At 34.5% G+C, this 22218-nt stretch overlaps 5 protein-coding genes across 5 annotated transcripts; all 5 read left to right on the top strand.

Annotated features, from left to right (window-relative positions):
• The first annotated feature begins 2728 nt into the window (after positions 1 to 2728).
• LOC8287120 (F-box/LRR-repeat protein 3) lies at positions 2729 to 6694 on the top strand. The gene is made up of 7 exons (XM_002512418.4): positions 2729 to 3688; positions 4074 to 4199; positions 4301 to 4405; positions 4497 to 4896; positions 4980 to 5109; positions 5207 to 5501; positions 6123 to 6694. Exons 1-7 carry the CDS (start codon positions 3056 to 3058, stop codon positions 6366 to 6368), a joined length of 1935 nt encoding a protein of 644 aa, XP_002512464.1. The 5' UTR covers positions 2729 to 3055; the 3' UTR covers positions 6369 to 6694.
• A 556-nt stretch (positions 6695 to 7250) lies between these two features.
• LOC8287118 (putative pectinesterase/pectinesterase inhibitor 22) lies at positions 7251 to 9172 on the top strand. The gene is made up of 2 exons (XM_002512416.4): positions 7251 to 8231; positions 8340 to 9172. Exons 1-2 carry the CDS (start codon positions 7295 to 7297, stop codon positions 9008 to 9010), a joined length of 1608 nt encoding a protein of 535 aa, XP_002512462.1. The 5' UTR covers positions 7251 to 7294; the 3' UTR covers positions 9011 to 9172.
• Positions 9173 to 9911: 739 nt separating this feature from the next.
• Positions 9912 to 12135, top strand: LOC107260759 (pectinesterase-like). The gene is made up of 2 exons (XM_015714928.3): positions 9912 to 11023; positions 11360 to 12135. Exons 1-2 carry the CDS (start codon positions 10015 to 10017, stop codon positions 12049 to 12051), a joined length of 1701 nt encoding a protein of 566 aa, XP_015570414.1. The 5' UTR covers positions 9912 to 10014; the 3' UTR covers positions 12052 to 12135.
• Positions 12136 to 13040: 905 nt separating this feature from the next.
• LOC8287117 (shewanella-like protein phosphatase 1) lies at positions 13041 to 17023 on the top strand. The gene is made up of 10 exons (XM_015714952.3): positions 13041 to 13419; positions 14086 to 14186; positions 14341 to 14454; positions 14738 to 14950; positions 15095 to 15230; positions 15341 to 15516; positions 15763 to 15851; positions 15963 to 16032; positions 16344 to 16454; positions 16750 to 17023. The coding sequence occupies exons 1-9, from the start codon at positions 13227 to 13229 to the stop codon at positions 16428 to 16430; spliced, it is 1179 nt and encodes a 392-aa protein (XP_015570438.1). The 5' UTR covers positions 13041 to 13226; the 3' UTR covers positions 16431 to 16454; positions 16750 to 17023.
• Positions 17024 to 18137: 1114 nt separating this feature from the next.
• Positions 18138 to 20459, top strand: LOC8287116 (pectinesterase). Its single transcript, XM_002512414.3, has 2 exons — positions 18138 to 19136; positions 19416 to 20459. Exons 1-2 carry the CDS (start codon positions 18185 to 18187, stop codon positions 20108 to 20110), a joined length of 1647 nt encoding a protein of 548 aa, XP_002512460.3. The 5' UTR covers positions 18138 to 18184; the 3' UTR covers positions 20111 to 20459.
• The last annotated feature ends 1759 nt before the right edge of the window (positions 20460 to 22218 follow it).

Raw genomic sequence — 22218 nt, 5'->3', positions numbered from 1 at the left:
TGGTGGTGCATTTGGAATGGTATAGAATACAATAGTATTTGGTTGAAATAATATGCTTTTGACTTACTCTCAAAATAAAGAAGAAACAAAAAGAATTTATAGAGTGCCTTTTATTGCTTTCAACTTATTTTTATATTTGGATAACCTTATCAAATTCTTCTACTTCCCCCCTTCCCTTCAATTATTGCCAACAAACTGCTCCCTGCTTCCCTTTACTCTTTCCATATTTCATATTTTCTCATCCTTTTTTTTCTTTTTAATTATAAACTCTTCCATCACCATTCTTACATTTATATAAGCAATTTTATCTCTAGAAATAATTATCGTTTATTTTTTATTCAGACCATAATTAATATACTCTTATAGCTATATCAATTAAAGAGTTTAATTTAAATAAATTTACCTAAAAAATAATGATTTATTTATACCTTATTAATATGTATATATCTATATATATCAAATTTTAAATTATACTAAATATATAATTCCCTTTAAATTTCCTGACTTAATTGAAAATGCATCATTTTTTTTTAATTTTAACCGGTTAAAAGAATAAGTTTTAAGAAAACTTGTCAAAATAACAATCAGAATTCAAAAAATATCGTAGTATAAATATTTATTTAAAATATAGTCACAATTAAAAATAATAATTATAGCTCAAACAACAATTATTTGCAGTGTAAATCATATAAAATATCATATTAATTATATTTAGAATTAGAAAGATATATAATTGGTAAACTAACTTAGTCAAATATTATAAAATTAATATATAAATCAATAATTAGTAAGAAATTTAAAATAATAGATTAATATAAAATAAATTAGAAAACATTAAATCACATGATCTAAATACCAACTTATCATTGAAAGAATGTTAAGGATTATTAGTGATAGGTTAAGGATGGCAATTAGTCTGTTACCGTGGATATACTTTGTATTCCAATTCAAACGAAACGGAAATAATTATCTCACTAATAGTAACGAGATAGAGACAAATTTAAGTTATCTCATTTTAAATTATATCTTAACTATTTATTATATATGTTTTATTTATAAAATATAAATAAATTTTTAAAAGATAATATTATTAATTATATATAAAACAATAACTAAATATTAAATAACTATATTCAAAAAATCAATAAAAATATATATTTCTAATATTAAAATATAACATCACTTAAATTTTTATTTTTTTATTTTTATTCACTTTGATTTTTGATTGATGGAACAGGATGGAAGGGGGCCAAAGCCATCCGATCTGGCCATTGCTAATTTAATATAAATAAAATTATATCGTTGAATTAAAATAAAAATATTGAGTAGTCAAAACTGGTGGAATGAGAAAGTATATATGATTGTATATTAAAAGAAATGAAATTTCTCACCTAATGTCTTCTCGTATACCTTCTTACAAAAGGTGTTCCTATGCGACTGCTGTTTGTGGGGTCCATCTTCTACCATCATCCGCATCCCATTCACTTCCACGTCAGCATTGAACGGAGATAGGTACGGTCGTTGCACTTGACTCACTTCCTTTTAGGTCCTACATCTCGTCACCACCGTACACGGCAGGCACACATATACTATTACTAAATAAATCCTACGGCTTTCGCTAGCTCTTACCTAAAGTATCCATCTGTCCGTACTCTCCTCTCACGCTCCATCGCCACGTGTCTTTGACTTGTCAAATCACGTTGATGTTTACTCATCACGACGCCATCCTACGGCATTCCATGCCCTGTGTACGGTTGCATATCACTTTATCCTCGCATTTGAGTTGTTGTCGATGTGATCTAGTTACCAAAATACCCCTGATCTGCTGCTTTCATATTTTTCTAGGACACTTGCACTATAGACATTGTACATACTCCTCAGGAAGCAGAAATCAGCTGCTGAAAATCAATTAACAAGTAACGTTTTGCCACGTCATATAAACAGTCAACTAATAATCATTCCAAGATTTTCTTTCAGGTAATTACTCTAAATTTCTTTTTTGTATATATATATATATATAATAATAGATTCTAATTATCAGAAAACACTTAGAATAGCATTGCAATTACAGCCATAAAAAACCTAACGTGCCACGTGACGAGACAGCTATAAATACGTTGACAATTTAATATAATAAATAAATAAATATGGATCATTTACAATATGGATATTAAAATTAGTGTTATTTAGACTAAGCATGATTTAAAAAAAGAGTTTAATTTTTTAACATTTAATATTCACTATATATATTAATCGTTTTTAATGAATTTAATAAAAAAATTATCATATTTCAGTTTTAATAATTGAAATGATTTAATTTTTTAGTATGTGGCAAAGTAAAACTATTTTAATGTTTTAGAAAATCAATTACTAATTAAGACTATTATTCTTTCATTTTTAATATTTTTACTAGAAAATAAGTTCGTTTTAGAATATATATATTTTACAGTAAAAATTAAGAAATTAAAAGTATTACAACATTATGATTAAAATATATATCATAATGAATTTAAGGATATTAGTATTGTATTCTAGTTTAATAGTTCGTTTCCAATTTATGTATAAACTAAAAAATATAGATAATTTTAATTAATGTCTTTACCTTCATCAATTAATTTATAATTTTAAAAAATATAAGTTTTACCTTCATCAATTTAATAATTAAAAAGAACTATAATAAACCAAAAAGAAAAAGAAAAACCATCAAAATGGGACAGATTATTAATAATTAACACATATTCCTTTTATGGTCGTCCAAGTAGCATATAATTTCTCTATCGTTTTCTTCTTCTCTCTTAATTTACAAACACAGCCAGTTTTCTGCAACTGTCATCACCTAACCAAACTTCTTTCCCAATCCGGTAAACCGGTTACCCAAATACAGTGAATCGGATCCATAGTAAAGCCCACATGGACCTGTATGGGAGTCTCTCAAAACGCATCCACCACCCTCTCCTCCACCTCCGCCTCCTCTTCTTGTTTGTTCCAACCTAGACGAAACGACAGTTCTTAGTGTTTCGAAATCATTTCAAGAAACTTCAAGAAACAAAGTCCAATGTCGTGTCAATCTATAATCTCGGCCTTAACAGAGGATATACTCATAAAAGTCAATGACAAGCTCATTTCCGAGTCGGATCGGAAAACATTTCGTCTCGTTTGCAAAGAATTCCACAAAATCGAATCACTAACTCGCAAAACGCTGCGTATCCTCCGCTTCGAATTTCTCTTACCTCTTCTTCTTAAGTTTAACAACATTGACTCTTTAGACCTTTCCGTTTGTCCACGTATTGACGACGCAACAGTGTCGTTGCTGTTAAGACGCGACTCAGCCGGAGGATTACTCAGAAAGCTGAAATCTTTGAACTTGAGTCGGGCTACTGGGTTGAGATTCACGGGTCTGGAGATGATAATACGGGCATGCCCGTTTCTGGAGCGGGTTGACGTGTCTTATTGTTGTGGGTTTGGTGATAGAGAGGCTGCAGCGATATCTTGTGGTGGTGGATTAAAGGAGCTGACTTTGGATAAATGTTTGGGAGTAAGTGATGTTGGGTTAGCGAAGATCGCTGTTGGTTGTGGAAGATTGGAGAAGATTAGTTTGAAATGGTGTATGGAGATATCTGATCTGGGTGTCGACCTTTTGTGTAAAAAATGTGTTGACCTGAAGTTTCTTGATGTTTCTTATCTGAAGGTTGATGCTTTTATTTGTTTTTTCAATTCTACTTAATGAATATGGGAATGATTTTTTTTTGTTCTGAAACTTTAATTTTAACATTTTTTGGGTGTTTTAACAAGGGTTTTTTTCCTTTTTAATTTAAAATTTCTCTTAAAAGTTGGAATAGAAGAGAATGATAAATGTGGAATATTTTTTGGGTACTTGTGAAAAATAGAAAGATTATATAGGAAATAAGAAATGGTGTATTTTTATCCATTTTTGGAGGCAAAACCAGCTTGAAGTTTAAATCTTGGCCAAGTAAATTTGACACGTTTACTTTCTCTTGGCAGTCTAGTAGAATATATATGTATTGATGCTTGAAATGAAATTTTATCGTTGATGTTTATTGGGGTGGCTTTAGGTGACCAGTGATTCACTCCGTTCGATTGCTTCTTTGCCAAAATTGGAGGTTTTGTCTTTGGTGGGGTGCACTTCGGTGGATGATGTTGGATTCCAATATCTTGGAAATGGATGTCCTTTACTACAGGTACGGCATTTTGCATGCAGTGGGGTGAAATTTGAGCTATCTGCTACTGCTAGCATATTATTTCTGTGATATATCTGTCATCTGTACTCTATTCACTGCAGGAAATTGATCTGTCAAGGTGTGATTGTTTGAGTTCCTCTGGCCTGATTTCTATAATTAGAGGACATACTGGACTTAGGCTGATCCGTGCTGCTTACTGCGTTTCAGTAAGTAAACTTGGAAATCTGGTGGACTTTTGGATATATAAGTATGTTTTATGTTTGGTGATCTAACTTTGATTATTGGCCTGTTCTGAAGGAACTTTCGCCTACAGTTCTCCACTGCATGAAAGACTTGAAGAATCTGACCACGATTATAATTAATGGGGCTCGAGTTTCAGACACTGTTTTCCAGACCATAAGTAGCTACTGCAGTTCTTTGTCACAAATTGGGTTGAGCAAATGCATTGGGGTAACTAATATGGGCATTGCACAGCTAGTCTCTGGTGGTTTGAACTTGAAGGTCCTAAGTTTAACATGTTGCCATTCCATAACTGACGCTGCAATTTCTACTATAGCAGACTCTTGTAGGAACCTTGTGTGCCTGAAGTTAGAGTCTTGCAATATGATCACTGAAAAGGGTCTTGAACAGCTTGGATCAAACTGCTTGTTGCTCGAGGAGCTTGATCTCACTGAGTGTTCTGGAATAAATGACACAGGTAAATTGTTTCTGTTTCGGACTAACTGCATTGATGTCTTCTCTTGTTTGATTTGTTCTGAATGTGATTATCTTCTTTTCCAGGGCTTGAATGTCTTTCTAGATGTTCAGGACTTCTATGCTTGAAATTAGGACTCTGCACGAACATTTCGGACAAAGGACTGTTTCACATTGCTTCTAATTGTTCGAAGCTTAATGAACTGGATCTATACCGGTAATATGAAGCTCGCATATCAATTTGATATCATTTCCAGTATTTTAGCTGAATAAAATGTAAAAACTTAAGTTGATGATTTCATTTGTGGATTCAGCTGTAGCGGTATTGGAGATGATGGTTTAGCTGCTTTATCAAGTGGTTGCAAGAAGTTGAAGAAACTCAATGTGTCCTACTGCAATCATATTACTGATGTAGGGATGAAATATCTTGGTTATCTGGAGGAGCTCTCTGACCTGGAATTGCGGGGGCTTGACAAAATTACAAGTGTAGGTTTGACAGCATTTGCAGCCAAGTGTAACACGCTAGCAGATTTGGACCTGAAACATTGTGAGAAAATTGATGATTCAGGATTCTGTGCACTTGCTTATTACTCAAAAAACTTGCGGCAGGTATATAATTTGGTTTGACCGAATTTTTATTTTTGGCTAAAATTTTATCAAAATGCTAAAGTTCAGCAACTGCCAATAGGAATACAGGGACTAAAATTCTAGAGTTCAAGTTACACATTTTATATAGTGTAACATAAAATAAGAAAAAGGAAAAACTTGGGAGAAAGCTGGACCCCCATCCTGCTACCAGAGCATTTGATAATCTATTCTAATGTTAAATTCCACTTTCTGTTCATCTACACATTATGAAGCCACCAAAAGCCGCCTCCATATTTGACCAAATCAAGTACTCATATTATCCTATTTCACATAAAAATAAGGTTACTGTTTGTGTTAAGGGAATGGAGGTTATAGGTAATTTGCGGTTCTTCAATGTAACTTTTAGCAGTTTGTCTTCTAATTGAATGATTATCAAGGTTCGGATCAGCATTGTTTTCTTTTTTTCTTTTTCTTTTTCTTTTTCCGGAACAAGCAAATCAGCACTGTTAAGAGAAAGGAAGAAGTGTCTTTAACAGCGAATATGGATAATTAGGATCATGAGTTTTATTTTCTCTGCTTTTGTTCTGTCTTGTTTGATCCGTATGGCTGTGTGAAGAAAAACTGACTCTTTGGTGGTGGCAGATAAATTTGAGCCACTGCACTCTATCGGACATGGTGTTATGCATGCTGATGGGAAATCTGACACGCTTGCAAGATGCAAAACTTGTGCACCTCAAAAATGTCACCGTGGAAGGGTTTGAGCTTGCGCTTAGGGCTTGCTGTGTCCGGATCAAGAAGGTTAAATTAGTTGCTCCTCTCAGATTCTTGCTTTCCTTGGAAATACTTGAGATTTTACGTGCCAGGGGTTGCACAATTAGATGGGATTAATACCCAGTTGTATTCAGAGATGGCAAACGTTAAATGCCCCTCAGCGAATAAGGTCAGCTCAAAATTGAGGAGGGGTTAAAGTAATCATGTTTGGAAGAATCTGTGATAAGTTGAAGTTGATTCAGTTCAACCGGGCCACTAAAAAGGAATTTAAACACGAAAGGCGTTTTATTTGTTTCCTTTTTTTTTGGCTTCCTTGTTTTTCTGTTGTGGCTCAAGATGTAATTCTCTTGTAAATTGCGTCAATATATATCAAAGCCAATATGGTTAAATAATGCTGGAAATTGATCCAAATTTCCCTTTTTGGTGCGTATCAGCACTAGTTAGTACTGGTTTCCTGCATGTGAACTGCTTCTACTGTTTTTGTTTTCATGTCCTTTCTAAAAACGGCACTCTCCAAATTTTCTGATGGGTTTGGGCTGCAACTCGGAACATATGGAACAAGTCCAAGTTTCTTGCATCTGGGCTGCTTCTGGGCTTGGGCTAACAGAAGCAAGACCTGAGCAATTGAGATGTTCTCGGCTTCATAAGAGCATCAGCCTGATGACTCCTCCTGAGTATCTGTTTACTGTAGTTTTTAAATCACGAATTAGATAGAAACAGTATAAGCTCTTTCTTAAGCTTGTCCTAATAGTGTGAAGCAAATAGTGTGGAATCCACTTACTCAACAAGCCAAAAGATAATACAAAAGAATATCAGACGCCTTGCCATCAGAAGAAAGCATAACTTTTAACTTTGTCAAAGCAAAAGGCATAAGAGAATGCACGATTCTAACTCAACGACGAAAAAGCTATTCCTTTGTAAGCAAACAATTCTTATATTCCCAGCTTATAAAAATTTCGTGTTCTTTCCCTTGATATAAAATTTTGTTTTTCTTTTGAAAATATAATAAACCTATCTTCTTTCTCTTTCTCATCATTGCCAAAATGACCTTTGTTAATTTTCTGTTTATTATATTCCTCCTCCTGCCTTCTTCTCTGCAAGTCTTTTCCATTGTAATCCCATCAAGCTTGGATACGCAAACTTTGATCATGCAAGCTTGCACTGGTGTCGGGAACCAGGATTCATGCCTGTCGAACATGTTAGCTGAGCTTGGAAAAAAAGGCACCCGAAATGCAACTTCAGTTCTGAGTGCTGCCATGCAGGCCAGCCTCAATGAAGCAAGGTTAGCAATTGATACGATCACAAAGTTCAATGCTTTGTCTGTAAGCTACCGCGAACAATTAGCCATTGAAGATTGCAAAGAACTTCTCGACTTCTCAGTTTCTGAGCTGGCATGGTCATTGGCGGAGATGGAGAAAATTCGAGCAGGTGATAATAATGTTGCCTATGAAGGCAATCTAAAAGCTTGGCTCAGTGCTGCACTCAGCAACCAAGATACATGTCTTGAAGGCTTTGAAGGCACAGACAGGCATCTTGAGAACTTCGTGAAAGGAAGCCTGAAACAAGTTACACAGCTAATTGGTAATGTGTTAGCTCTGTACACACAACTCCACAGCATGCCATTCAAACCATCGCGAAACGGTACTATCACAAATACAAGTCCTGAGTTCCCACAATGGATGACAGAAGGTGATCAAGAACTCCTAAAGTTCGGTACTCTTGGTGTGCATGTAGATGCTATCGTATCTTTAGATGGAAGTGGCCATTACAATACCATTACACAGGCGCTTAATGAAGCTCCTAATCACAGTAATAGGAGGTATATTATATATGTAAAGCAGGGAATCTACAGGGAGAACATTGATATGAAGAAGAAGAAAACCAATATTATGTTGGTGGGGGATGGAATTGGAAAGACCGTAGTGACGGGTAATCGCAATTTCATGCAAGGATGGACGACATTTAGAACTGCTACTGTGGGTTAGTACTTGAATATACACCACTTTCCTTGCTTAGTTTCAGCACTTAAAAAAAGTATATACTTTCATTTCTTATTTTGGTTTTATGAGGATGATTATGTGATTGTAGCGGTCTCCGGAAGAGGATTCATAGCAAGAGACATGACATTTCGTAACACGGCCGGACCAGAGAACCATCAGGCAGTGGCGCTCCGAGTCGATTCCGACCAATCTGCCTTTTATCGATGCAGCATGGAAGGGTATCAAGACACCCTATATGCTCACTCTCTCCGCCAATTTTACCGTGAATGCAACATTTATGGGACCATAGATTACATCTTTGGCAATGGGGCAGCAGTGTTCCAAAAATGCAAGATATACACTAGAGTCCCACTACCCCTACAAAAGGTAACAATAACAGCTCAGGGTAGGAAAAATCCCCATCAAAGCACTGGATTTTCAATTCAAGATAGCTATATTTTGGCTACACAACCAACATATTTAGGCAGGCCATGGAAGCAATTTTCTAGGACAGTTTTTATAAACACATATATCAGTGGTTTGGTCCAAGCTAGAGGGTGGCTTGAGTGGTACGGTAACTTTGCCTTGGGTACATTATGGTATGGCGAGTATAAGAATTATGGGCCTGGGGCATCTCTATCTGGCAGGGTCAAATGGCCTGGATACCACATTATCCGGGATGCTGCCACGGCCAAGTTCTTTACTGCCGGCCAGTTCATAGATGGCATGTCGTGGCTGCCGTCAACTGGTGTAAAGTTCACCGCAGGTTTAAGTAATTAAGTCATTGTGTATATGGTTAATTTTGGAACCAAATTGTACTGATCTATTTGCAGAAACGCCGACCCCCAACTATGAGGGATGTAAGTTGGCTCTATGCATGAATTATGTATATTACCACTCAAAAATAGAGATAGATAATATTCATTGGCAATTTCCGTAAAATATATATAGGGTAATATTGATATTGAGATCCATAGTTGCCTGGTGTCTTTGTTCCTTGTCAAGCAGTTCATGTTTGAGACAAGGATGATGTTTGAGTAACATTATTACATGATCATGAATTAACAACTTTGCAACATGAAGTGGGGATAGTATCCGCGTAACCACCTCATTTATAAATATTTGACAAATTTATCAGTTCTAACCTTCACCAAATGTGTTCATGTATGGCTTCATACTTCAGTCTCGTGAGTTGTCTGTAGACCCACCATACCAGATGCAGGCAAATTTGACTTTGTATTTGTCAATTCTTTTTGTTTCTTTTTTCGTTGCTATCTGCTATCATTTTTTTCCTTTTTATTTTAATTGGGTTTTGATTGGACTCGAATCTAAAATCTCATATTTCTGAATACAATTGCAGAGTATCCTTAGCTTTTTGTGTTAGTAAAATATGTAACTTCAAGTATTTTATGCAATTTAGGGTATAATCTCTAGAACCAACACTAGGTAATTAATTAGATTATTCCCATGCAGTACAATTATATCAGTAAACAATTTAGGGAAGTCCCAGAAAATCGTACAAGCAGCAAACTTGTTATTAATCACATGATTTGTTTCAACACATTAGCAGCTAATAAAAAATAAATTTATTTCCTAATAAATTAACTTGCTAACATGCAACTTGCTTCCTGCATTTATTCCCGTGATCAAGCATCAAGATCGACACGCTTTCCTGCAGGAAGTACCAGTTAGATACCATATTATATCAATGCCTCTGTGTAACTCATATATCTCCTATATATATAGCTCACAAGCCTAATTCTATTGCATTACACTTATTAAACATGGCTTTCAATCTGTCTATACTGTCTGCCATTTCTCTCTTTCTGTTTCTCATTCTATTCTCTCCATGTCTTGCAAACTTCTCCACTTCAACGTCTGGGGCACCACAGACATTTTGCAACTTTACGCCTCACCCATCCTTCTGTAAATCATCCTTGCCTTCTAACAAATCTGGCAACATTCATGACTATGGCAGATTTTCCATTCATCAAACACTATCACATGCTAGAAAGCTTCTTTCCCTAGTTCAATATTTCCTCAGGCTCCCCTCAATAGTGTTCCCTTCTAGCACTATTGGTGCCCTTCAGGATTGCAAATTCCTAACTCAACTGAACATTGATTCTTTGTCATACACGTTAAGATCTATCAATTATACTAATACTCTTCAAAGCCTGGAAGCAAGTGATCTGCAAACCTTGCTTAGTGCTTCTTTGACCAACTTACAGACATGTTTAGATGGGCTTCAAGTATCAAGACCAGCCTCAGGCATCATTGATAGCTTGTTGGGTTCTCTTTCTAATGGAACCAAGCATTGTAGTATATCTCTTGCATTTTTTACACATGGTTGGATTCCTGCTACAAAGAAAGGTAGATTTCTGCTATCAGAAAGAGAGCACACATTTTCCAACTTGAGAAATAGTATCAATGATGGTCTGCCATTAAGGATGTCAAAACAAGATCAAGAAATTTACCAGTCGGTGAATAAAAGAAAGCTTCTTCAAGCAACTGTGAATACTAGTGTTTTAGTGAACCAAGTGGTGATTGTGGACAGGAAAGGAAGTGGGAATTTCACAACCATTAATGATGCAGTTGCTGCAGCACCAAATAATACAGATCTTAGCGGTGGCTACTTTTTGATTTATGTGAAGCAGGGACAGTACAAAGAGTATGTTTCCATTCCAAGTAACAAGAAGAATATAATGATGATTGGGGATGGCATTGGCAGGACAGAGATTACTGGTAATCGGAGCGTAGTTGATGGATGGACTACATTTAATTCAGCAACATTTGGTAAGTTAATCATTTACCATTAATTATAATGATTTCTTTATTAATTCATAAGTCTGTTAAGAGATTACAAGGTCAACTTCTTTAGCTTAGTGTTCAAAAAGTCCTAGGTTTAGCAAACTGCAACTGGAAGTAAACAAGCTAGCTAGACCCATGTGAATTTGAAATTCTTGCAGCATGTTCCTTAAAGAAATCCTAGATTTCTACTTAACAAATATTAATTTAAGTGATTAACAGTCGCCAAGTAATTAAATTATGTGCATATTTTGACTACTTGCTCTTAGCTCTGTCTCCATTGCTCCAGCCATGACAATTCCTGAAAAAAGGTTTCTTTCACAGCTGTTGTTGGGCAAGGATTTGTTGCAGTGAACATAACATTTCGCAATACAGCAGGAGCGATTAAGCATCAAGCAGTAGCAGTTAGAAATGGGGCAGACATGTCAGCATTTTATAGCTGCGGTTTTGAAGGGTATCAAGACACCTTGTATACACATTCTCTAAGGCAATTTTATAGAGACTGTGAAATATATGGCACCATAGATTACATATTTGGTAATGCTGCCGTCGTTTTCCAGAACTGCAGAATTAATTCAAGACTCCCATTAAATAACCAGTTCAATGCCATAACTGCACAAGGTAGAACTGACCCTAATCAAAACACAGGCATTTCAATACAAAATTGCAGTATAAAAGAAGCTAAAGACTTGGCTACTAGCAATTTGACTATAAAAACATATTTAGGCAGGCCATGGAAAGAATATTCAAGAACAATTTTCATGCAGTCCTACATTGCTAGTCTAATTGATCCTGCTGGATGGACTCCATGGTCAGGAGACTTTGCACTCGCTACACTATATTATGCAGAATTCAATAATACTGGTGTAGGATCAAGAACTGATAATAGGGTTACATGGGCAGGTTATCATGTAATTAATGCAACTGATGCAGCTAATTTTACTGTTACCAAATTTGTACAAGGAGATTCTTGGCTGCAGGCAACTGGAGTGCCTTATAGTGGTGGTTTAATGTGATTACCCATGATCTGTATCTTGTTTATTGTTCATTTTTCTGCTGAGAATTGACATAAATAATAACTTGTATTTTTTTATTGTTAATGTTTGTACTCTGTGTAGTGTGAAATATAGAGGGATCTTGTCCAATTTAATATGCATATACTTGTGCCTCTCATTCAAAAATTAAGCTGCTATTATTTATTAATCTGGTTATTATTAATAGTCATTAAATTATAATTTTACTACAAATTTATATTTGAATATATTACAATGGCATTATCATATAACTTTATTGCAATTTATGACTATCTGATTACTGTTGTATTAGTGATGAGTTATGACTATTGGATTCAACAGTATCCTATTTCAGGGTTTGTATGGTGAATTAAACATTCTACTAATTAATAATTTTAAGTGAGTTTTCCCTTCGTGTAATTGAAAAAATAAATAACGAACTATATGAAAATATAGATAATAAATTAGTAATTAGTATTTATTTTTTAGTTTTTTCAAAATTAAATTAAATTTTTAAATTTTATTCTGCTTGTTAGAAAAGATAACTCTCTTTAATTGAAATATTATAATCTATTTAATAAAACTAGTTAACTTTTATCAATAACTTCTTAACAGTTAATGATTTTAAAGTTAAAATTTATTTCATAATATTTTTAATTAAAAATTCATTTTGTAAATTACCATAAAAATAATTATCTTCATCAAATATAAATAATTATCAATGAATTATTTTTTAATATATGACAATTTTCTGAAAATTGTGTTCTATTAGTTTAATAAAATATTTATTTTATCATTTGTCGAAAAATATGTTGATTTTAATTCTCATTTCGCTATATAATAAATATTTGAGCATTCGATAGGATGAAATAATAATTATTAATTTTGAGAAAGATATACCATGAAAAACAAGTTAATGTTTTTGAGTTGGCCCTTTAAAATAGTTGAAAAAAATTATATATTATGCCAAACATGTGAAGAATCTTCATCCACGAGATATCTTGCCATATCATAAACAGGGGATAAAAGATAAAAAGAAGCAAGCAAATACATGGCTAAAACTCCCTCCTCTTCTCTGTTCATCATCCTGAGAACAACCGAGGAGTTGCTTTCTTCAAATGAAGAGTACAATTTTTGATGTTTATTATGGTGTAAGATCAAATAGATATATAAAATAAATGGCTTCTTTGTTGTATCTAAGTTCTTTATCTCTACCTCTAAGGAAACTTAGAGAAACATATTCTTGCTATTACGGCTTGAGTAATGTTAATGGTAATGGTAGAAGCAGCAGCAGAAGAGCCTTAAAGCCTATAATTATCAGTGGAGACCCTCCTACTTTTGTCTCTGCTCCTGGTCGCCGTATTGTTGCTGGTTACTTCTTTTCTTTTCTTTTTTGTTCTCTTCTTTTACGGTTTCTTTGTTATCATACTCTTGTTCAGTTCCCATCTTTGCATATTTATTCTTTTAAGTAGTTCTTGCTATTTCCCAGGTGTAGTCTTGGTACCCAAAGAAAATTAGCTTGTTTAGGACTAAACAACAGGCATGTTTCTTGATGCATGCATAACCTCGTTGATTACATATGTCCTCCTAATTGAAACTCTGTGGGCTTATAGCTCATCACCTCTATTAACCTATTCTTTAAGCCTCCATCCTGTAACAGGAAGAAACTTAGTTATTTTGGTGGTCTTTACTGGATTTTAGTTATGAATTTCATATGATCCAATTACCTAAACAGAATTTGAGCCAAGTGACCTCATTTTTGCCATTTTATGCATGTTAAGCTGGTACTATGCAATTTTTTTGAGTGTTTATACCCAAAATGTCTAATTATTCTATGTCCAATATGGATATGTCTTGAGAAGTGGCATTTAGGCTTATCAAAGTCAAAAATAGATTTTTTTCAGACGTTAAGAGGACCTTTTTGAAGATCTTTTGGGATGATTTTAGAATGAATGTCGAGCATTTCTTTACGAAAGCAATTTCTTGTAAATTGGTTTCGCTTTTCATTTTAATGTTCTGTACATGGTTTTTGTACAGTTGGGGACCTGCATGGAGATCTTGACCAAGCTAGGTGCGCACTTGAGATGGCTGGTGTATTGAGTTCTGATAGAGAAGACTTGTGGATTGGTGGAGAAACAGTACGCTTTTATTATTATTATTTTTTAATTGAATGCAGGAAACAAGTTTGTATTATACTGAAGTTTTTTTTTTTTTTCTTTTTTCTTTTCACAATTTGCACCTATATGTTTTATTTTGCTTCTAGTGACTGGTGATGTTTTCTTGGAAATGTAGGTGTTAGTGCAGCTTGGCGATATACTTGATCGAGGTGAAGATGAGATAGCAATATTGTCCTTGTTGCGTTCTTTGGATATTCAGGCAAAAGCCGAAGGAGGAGCAGTTTTCCAGGTTTGTATTGCCGAGGATGGCGAAGCTTTGGTTAATAAGGCAGAAGTCTGTATCATGCTATATATGTGAAAATATAAACTGCTAAAGCATTTTATAAATACAATCAAAATTAAGTTGCAAGTTCATTGAAGATCCTAGAACGTGGCAATTAATTCTTTATTGTGCATAAAAATCTCATTATTTCCTGCACAGTTTGTCATTAATATTTAGTTTTCTGCTGTAGGATTCTCCTTTTATTAGCATGGAACATGTGATGGTTATGCTCTGATGCTGATATATATAGGTCAATGGGAATCATGAAACTATGAATGTGGAAGGAGATTTTAGATATGTTGATTCAGGTGCATTTGATGAATGCACCGATTTCCTGGCGTACTTGGATGACTACAAATACGATTGGGAAAATGCATTTGTTGGCTGGATTGATGCGTCTAAAAGGAGGAAAGAAGATCAGGGAATGTCCCAAAGTTACTGGGGTCCTTGGAATTTGGTGAAGGTACTAAAATTTTCTGTCATAATAGTTAGTAAATTGACTAATCCGAAAGTTCCTTCTTGTTGTCTGACAAAAATATTTATTTTCCTTTCTCCTTGCGAAAATATCCAAAACAATTCTGATAAAGTTATTAAAACATTAGGACAGAGGCAAAAAGGAGTCATTGCCAGATCGGTATTGCTAAGACCAGGTGGTCCATTGGCGTGTGAGTTGGCCCGACATTCGGTTATACTCAGGATCAATGACTGGATATTCTGTCATGGCGGGCTTCTTCCTCACCATGGTAAAAACTAACACTTTCATTAGGAAGAAGTTTGTAATGATTACTGTTATTGCTTGCGAAATGTTTCCTTCTATTAAAAATGCCGGATTATATTGTTAGTACTTCTGCAGTTTCATATGGCATAGAGAGGATAAACAGGGAAGTTTCTCAGTGGATGAAGGGCCTTAGTGATAGCGATACTATTCCTGATATTCCTTTCATAGCAACCAGGGGCTATGACAGTGTCGTATGGAATCGATTATATTCTAGAGATATGGCAGAATCAGAGGACTTTCAGACAAAACAGGCATGTGAACGTTCACTGGCCTTTTCTTTTCCTCCTTTTCTTAGTACTGTAGACACAATGATCCATTTGATGCCACGTTTAAATTCAGCTTCATGTAATCGAGTGTGGAGAAAGAGTGACCTTCTCAAAAATGAGATTGTTGCTGTCGCATTATGTCTTTCATTTATTTTACCTCAAGTGAACTGCGAACTCTGGAATGTTAACTTACTGTTTTGCCTAACTCTTGGAATTGTTATTGCTTAGCAGATACTTTCTATTCTTGAAGAGACGTTGCAATCAGCAGGTGCTAAAGCAATGGTGGTCGGTCACACTCCCCAAACTGCAGGGGTCAATTGGTACTGTTCCTTACTCTCTGATAGTGAAGTTTCAATTTGCATCACTGGTTCATAATTCTTTTTGTGTGTATGTATATGTGTTCTTTTTTAAACTCTGCATGTTTCCTGCAGTAAATATAACTGTAGCGTATGGCGCATTGATGTGGGAATGTCTAGTGGCGTTCTTAATTCAAGACCAGAGGTAATCTGATATTGGACTGCTCTATTTTGGTTCTTATATAACTAGTGAAATAAACGAAGTGAACAGGAAAAAGAAGAAGAAAAGTAATATTAATTGTATAGATTTTGCTCGTGCAGTAAGTAAAATCTTTAGAGAACCTAAGCACTTAATTCGAATCAGTTGCTGTGTAGTTCAATAAACTATATTATTCAATCCTGTATAGTTTAAAAATAGAATTTCTTGGCTTTTTTGCTGCTCTTCACATTTATTTTCCGGAGAAATTCACTATAGTAATCCAACTCTTATTAATGTGACCCTCTATTGTTCTTCAGGTACTCGAAATACAGAATGATAAAGCAAAAGTAATAAGGAGCAGAAAGGATGTATATAGTGAACTTCAGGTTGCTGACTGTATATAGAAATAACAAATAATTTAAAACCAGGTATTTTTCTTTATTAAGTTTTCTCATTACAATGCCAGAGATACAGAATTGAATGATTCTGAACATAAATTACCAGCCCATGGCTGGCATTGTCCAAGTGTGTGTGAGGTGTGAATTTTTCAGTCTTATGCAAATGAAATATCTATATTTAGGCAGGTGACAACTAAACAAGTAGTGGGTTTCAACAACAAAGAAAATTGAAACATGTGCATTATTCTGCTATTGAATAATTATTTGCAAAAAGTATTGAGGAAATTGCTTTTTTAATTTCTTTTTTCTGATTCAATATTTACAGGAAAATAAGTGGTGTTTATGCCTTTGATATTCTTAAACATTGTGTTCTCAAGCCATCGATCAAGTTGCTTACATTCTGGTGGATTTTGGCGAGAAGACATTGTTATTATACTTGTTTAAAGTACAAGAAAGAAGCAATGAAATATGTGTATCATGTTCAGAAACTGACATCAATTTTACTTTGGCTTCATGTTAAAATGATGTTGTTTCGAGAATGACACTCATTTCACAAATCATTGCTGAGTATTATAATGAGTTATGAATTTCTGCAGGAACCATGGCTGCCAATGTCACTTTTCCATTTCTCTGATTGCTGTGTATTTGCATATAACTATAATATTAACAATCAATAGCTGCACCCACAGGCTTAGAAAATCAGACTGATGTGTTAGTTAGAGATAGTTGAGTTTGTTTAAGTAGCCAAGATTAGTTAGTTACATGTACTACCTCTCTTGATTGTATAAATAACAGAATTGTTAAGGGAATTACTCATTCCAGTTAATACCTCTCAACTTCACTCACCCATCTTTCTCAAATCCTCATCTCATCTCTTCCCTCTGTTCCTCACCACAGTTTTCTCTTTCTCAGAACTTTCTCTTCCTTTCTTGATTCCCAAAGACTTCCAAAGCTTGATTTTCTTTTTTTCTCTTTTTTCTATCACAGTCAGGTGCATGTCTCAGGTCCTTGACACATATTTTAGTCTCTTTTAAAATGGGATTAATATAATTGGTGGTAATTAAACAGGAATATACATGAATTCAAAAACAGTTTCCTTATTGGCTGGATTACAGTCTATATTTTTTTATAAGGAACATCAACTAATATGTAGATAACCATATTAATTTTATTTGTTGGAAAAGGTATAGCTAGAGTGAAATTAAGAAAAAACAAAATAAAAGAGGAGAATTAGTTGACATTTTCCATTAAAAACCTTATATTGCTGCATATTTAACGATATTCAGATTGAAGGTTGCTCCTATTGTTGGATTTAAAAGGTCAAATAAAAAGAAAATTGTGCAAGCTACAAGAGATTTGGAATACAAGAAAGACATGCCCAACATATTATCCAATCCCTTAATGCGACTCACGTTTCCTTCTTCTTTTTTCTTTTTCTATTATTATAATAGTCAACTCAGGTTATCACCTTAATTAATAATTTAGTTTAATGATTTTTTTTCCTATAATTTCTTATGATAATTAATGTCTTTTATATGTATTCATTGAATTATTATATGATGTTGCGGATAAAAAATCAATCTTAAATAATGATATTTTTATTTATTCATGAAGTTTATGTATTTTAGTGGTGAAGATATATTCATCTATGTTAAGATCTAACCCGGTTTTAATTAGTTCATAAGTTTTGTGGGTTTATATATAAAGCCTTTATCCACCCTTAATTCCCATTATTATCTGAATCTTTCTTTGTCATAACCATGGCTGCCAAGCTTTCTTTGTTAAGCACCATTTCTCTCCTTTTCATGCTCTTCTTCTCTCTTTCCCTTGCAATCTCTTTACCCATTTTCAAGACACCAGAAACCCTTTGCAACTCCACCCCTTACCCAATCTTTTGCAAATCCTCCTTACCATATAACCAGCCTGGCACCATTCATGACTATGCTAAGATTTCCATTTCCCAATCCTTAACAAACTCAAGAAAATTTCTTTCGCTTGTTCAATATTATTTAAGGCTTCCTTCTACATCGTACCAATCCACCATCCGTGCCCTTGAAGATTGCCAGCTCTTAGCTCAACTAAACATTGAGTCCTTGTCATATGCACTTGAAAATATAAATTCTGACGATGATCTTCAGAGCTTGTTAACTAGTGATTTATTAACCTTGTTCAGTGCAACTTTGACCAATCAAGAAACCTGTCTTGAAGGGCTTCAATCTTTAGCATCAGCTTCAAGTGTCTTGAATGACCTGTCAGGTCATCTTTCTAATGGAAGCAAGCATTACAGCACTTCTCTTGCTCTTTTTAGCCATGGTTGGATTCCTAAAACAATAAAAGGTAGATTTCTAACAGAAAGGAAGCAGATATTTTCTAGTTTCAGAGCGGGAGCTAGGAAAAGTTTTCCCATTGGAAGAAAACTGCTTGAAGAATTTACAAATGGCGTTTTTGTGGGACAAATAGTGGTGGTGAATCCGTATGGAGGTGGAGATTTTACTACCATTAATGGCGCGGTGGCTGCTGCACCTAATAATACAGCTATTAGCGACGGATATTTCGCCATTTATGTGGTTGCTGGAGTTTATAATGAATATGTTTCAATAGCTAAAAACAAGAAATATTTGATGATGATCGGAGATGGTATTAACCAGACGGTGATAACTGGCAACCGGAATAATGTTGATGGATGGACTACATTCAATTCTGCTACATTTGGTAATTAAGCTACAATAATTTTCATCACGCGCTATCTCGGTCAATGATGTTCTTGCTGAAATATAATCTAGCTAGCCACTAGGAAAACGTCTCTTTTCTAATGCTAAAGCAAACTTAGAATCTAGACACCCATTTGAGCTCATTGGCTTGGATCAAATCAGGATGATATCCCATTTACCACCTCTAGAAATTATACCATACTAGCTACTAGTACATACTAGATTATTTAAGAGAAATTGATAAATTTAATGGAATTTTTTCTTTTTTATTGATGTGCAGCTGTTGTTGGGCAAGGATTTGTAGCAGTGAACATAACATTTCAGAATACAGCAGGAGCAGTAAAGCACCAAGCAGTAGCAGTTAGAAATGGAGCAGATTTATCAGCATTCTACAACTGCAGCTTTGAGGGTTACCAAGACACCTTATATACTCATTCTCTGAGGCAGTTCTACAGAGACTGTGAGATATATGGCACCATAGATTTCATATTCGGTAACGCTGCGGTTGTCTTCCAGAACTGCAAGATTTATTCGAGACTGCCATTGAGTAACCAGTTCAATACCATAACTGCACAAGGCCGAACTGACCCTAACCAAAACACCGGCACTTCAATTCAGAATTGCAGTATAATAGCAGCTGAAGATTTGGCATCAAGCAATGGCACCACAAAGACTTACCTAGGCAGGCCATGGAAGGAGTATTCGAGAACTGTTGTCATGCAATCTTTTATAGATAGCCTAATCGGCCCTGCTGGTTGGGCTCCATGGTCAGGAGATTTTGCTCTTGCTACACTTCATTATGCTGAATTTGATAACCACGGTCCGGGATCAGATATTAGCAATAGAGTCATCTGGCCTGGTTATGATCGTGATTTTAATGCGACCGATGCAGATAGCTTCACTGTATCCAAATTCATACAAGGAGATGCGTGGTTGCCTACAAGCGGAGTGCCTTATTTTGGTGGGTTACAGTGATTTTTCATATTGAGGGTGACAATTAATCATCTCCATGTCTCTAAGATTATTTTATTTTCTTTCTTTGGCATTTGTTTTGAAGATGAAACATGTTTCTCAGTCTTATGTAATGAGAGAAACATAATGTTCATTTAAAATTATTTAAATTGATTATGTAAAATAAGACAAGCACGTGTCATAATGAGAAAAGGAGAAATTACGTACTATATAATATTTTTAGGGCACAACAAAAGAGGATTTATGATTTTGGATATACACATGATTCCCAAGACATGAAGACCACATTCTGTCTGTAACTGGAAGATTGCATTTCAATGCTTAAGAACGTGCATCCTCAGCACAAAATCAGACTACCAAATTAGGTTAAACCAGCATCAATTAATTAATTAAGAATCTAAAAGAATTAGGGAAAAAATCATTAAAATGTTTATTAAAAAAAAATCATATAGAAGGACAAATCATTATGCTATTACTTGGAAGTTTGGAGAATTAGAAGGAGAAAAATAAAGAGGTACTATCAGGTAACAAACCCCTTAAAAGAGACATAATTCTAAAGAAACATGAACTAATCAAAACTTAATTGACAAATGAAGTTTTGAATTATCTAACTGGTCACATCATCTAATTAGTAAGATTATCTAAATATATTGGCGCCTCGATCGTCACTTGCTATTATTAGACCAGTTGCCTTTGGAAAGCCAAAACTTGAACTAGGGTTTTCCAAGTGCTTTCATTGAACTCACCATCTTTTATTATTAATTGGTTCCGATGGTTCAACCTGGAGACTGCACCTTTTATATTACATCTTGGGCCGCTTGGCTAACCCTGTGAGTTTAGCCAAAAAACTTGCCTAGAATTCTTACAACATAATCTCATAGGCCTAATTACCAAACAACTTTCAATTTTCTTTAACATATTTAATTAATTGTTAAAAAAATTGCATTTGTACACCCAACTTTCAATTTTTTTCTTTCAATTTCACTATTCTGAGCAATATTTTCAAATAATCCGGTGAAATAGCTTATGTGGCACTCGGAAATCAATTTCTTTTTCTTTTTATTGATGAGTCAGCAAATAACTAGGCTGACTCACCAAAACAATGCATTTTAGGGTTTGAAAGTAACAACCTAGATTTGGAACATAATCTTTGAAAGACATACATCTTTAGTCTTCAACTTTTCCTCTAACAAGAGTTTCTTGTTGATTATCTCAAGTAATTCAAACATTCCAGCGAGCAATTAAGCTTTGGTTTCATCTCTGTAATTTTCTTCTTACAATTTTCGAGTTTAGCTTCCAGCGACAGCATTGCATCCTTGCGAGACATCTTCGAATCTGGCAGTTCTTGACGCATCCAAATGAACTCCGAGCAAAAAATCTCATTGAGCAATAGAAGAATTTGTTCGTCAATATTTTCTTGGTCTCTACCTTGCCTGCAACCTCTTTCCTCACTGTCAATCCTCTGATGACTCTTGCTTGTTCTTGGGTTTCTGCTTCTTCCATATTTTTTCATCAAAGAATTTAAGAAAATCAAGAAACCTTTGAATTTCGTCAGACTTTTGTACTTTCAGAACCCAGTGACATGTTCATTTATCAAGGCTTTCAAATTCAGAATTTTCTCTTCTTCTTTTTTAAGCCTCTTAGATTCCCACTTGCGATCTGAATCGTACGTTTAGGATTTTTTTGTCCCTGGTACTATCTTCATTACTTGTATCTCTTCCACTTCCAGTATGAGGGATTTTGCGTTTCTTTGCAGGCAATATCTAAGTATTTTTGCTTTGTATTCTTATTGGGTTGATTTAGAAGGGTTAGGTTTACCATAGAGATTTTGTTTGTCTTTTTTGTTACCATTTATGATTTCTATGGAATATCAATGAACAGAAAAAGAAGATAACCTAAATGAACGCACAGAGTAGAAAACAAAAAGAATCAAGAAACAAAGAATGAGCAAAAAAAAAAAAGTTTGATGATATTGCGTTTGGTGGAATTTGGGGTTGTTTTCTAAAAACCTAACTCTTAAATTCAAAAGAAAAATTAAGGTGGTTTATTCTATTTTTTTTACTATCAATTTATTTTTGTTCTCTAAAACGCAACGTTTTGATGAATCAGCT

Source organism: Ricinus communis, chromosome 10 (genome assembly GCF_019578655.1).
Source record: "Ricinus communis isolate WT05 ecotype wild-type chromosome 10, ASM1957865v1, whole genome shotgun sequence".
NCBI lineage: Eukaryota > Viridiplantae > Streptophyta > Magnoliopsida > Malpighiales > Euphorbiaceae > Ricinus > Ricinus communis.
The sequence above is the reverse complement of the archived record's forward strand: the minus strand, read 5'-3'. Positions and strand labels throughout refer to the sequence as shown.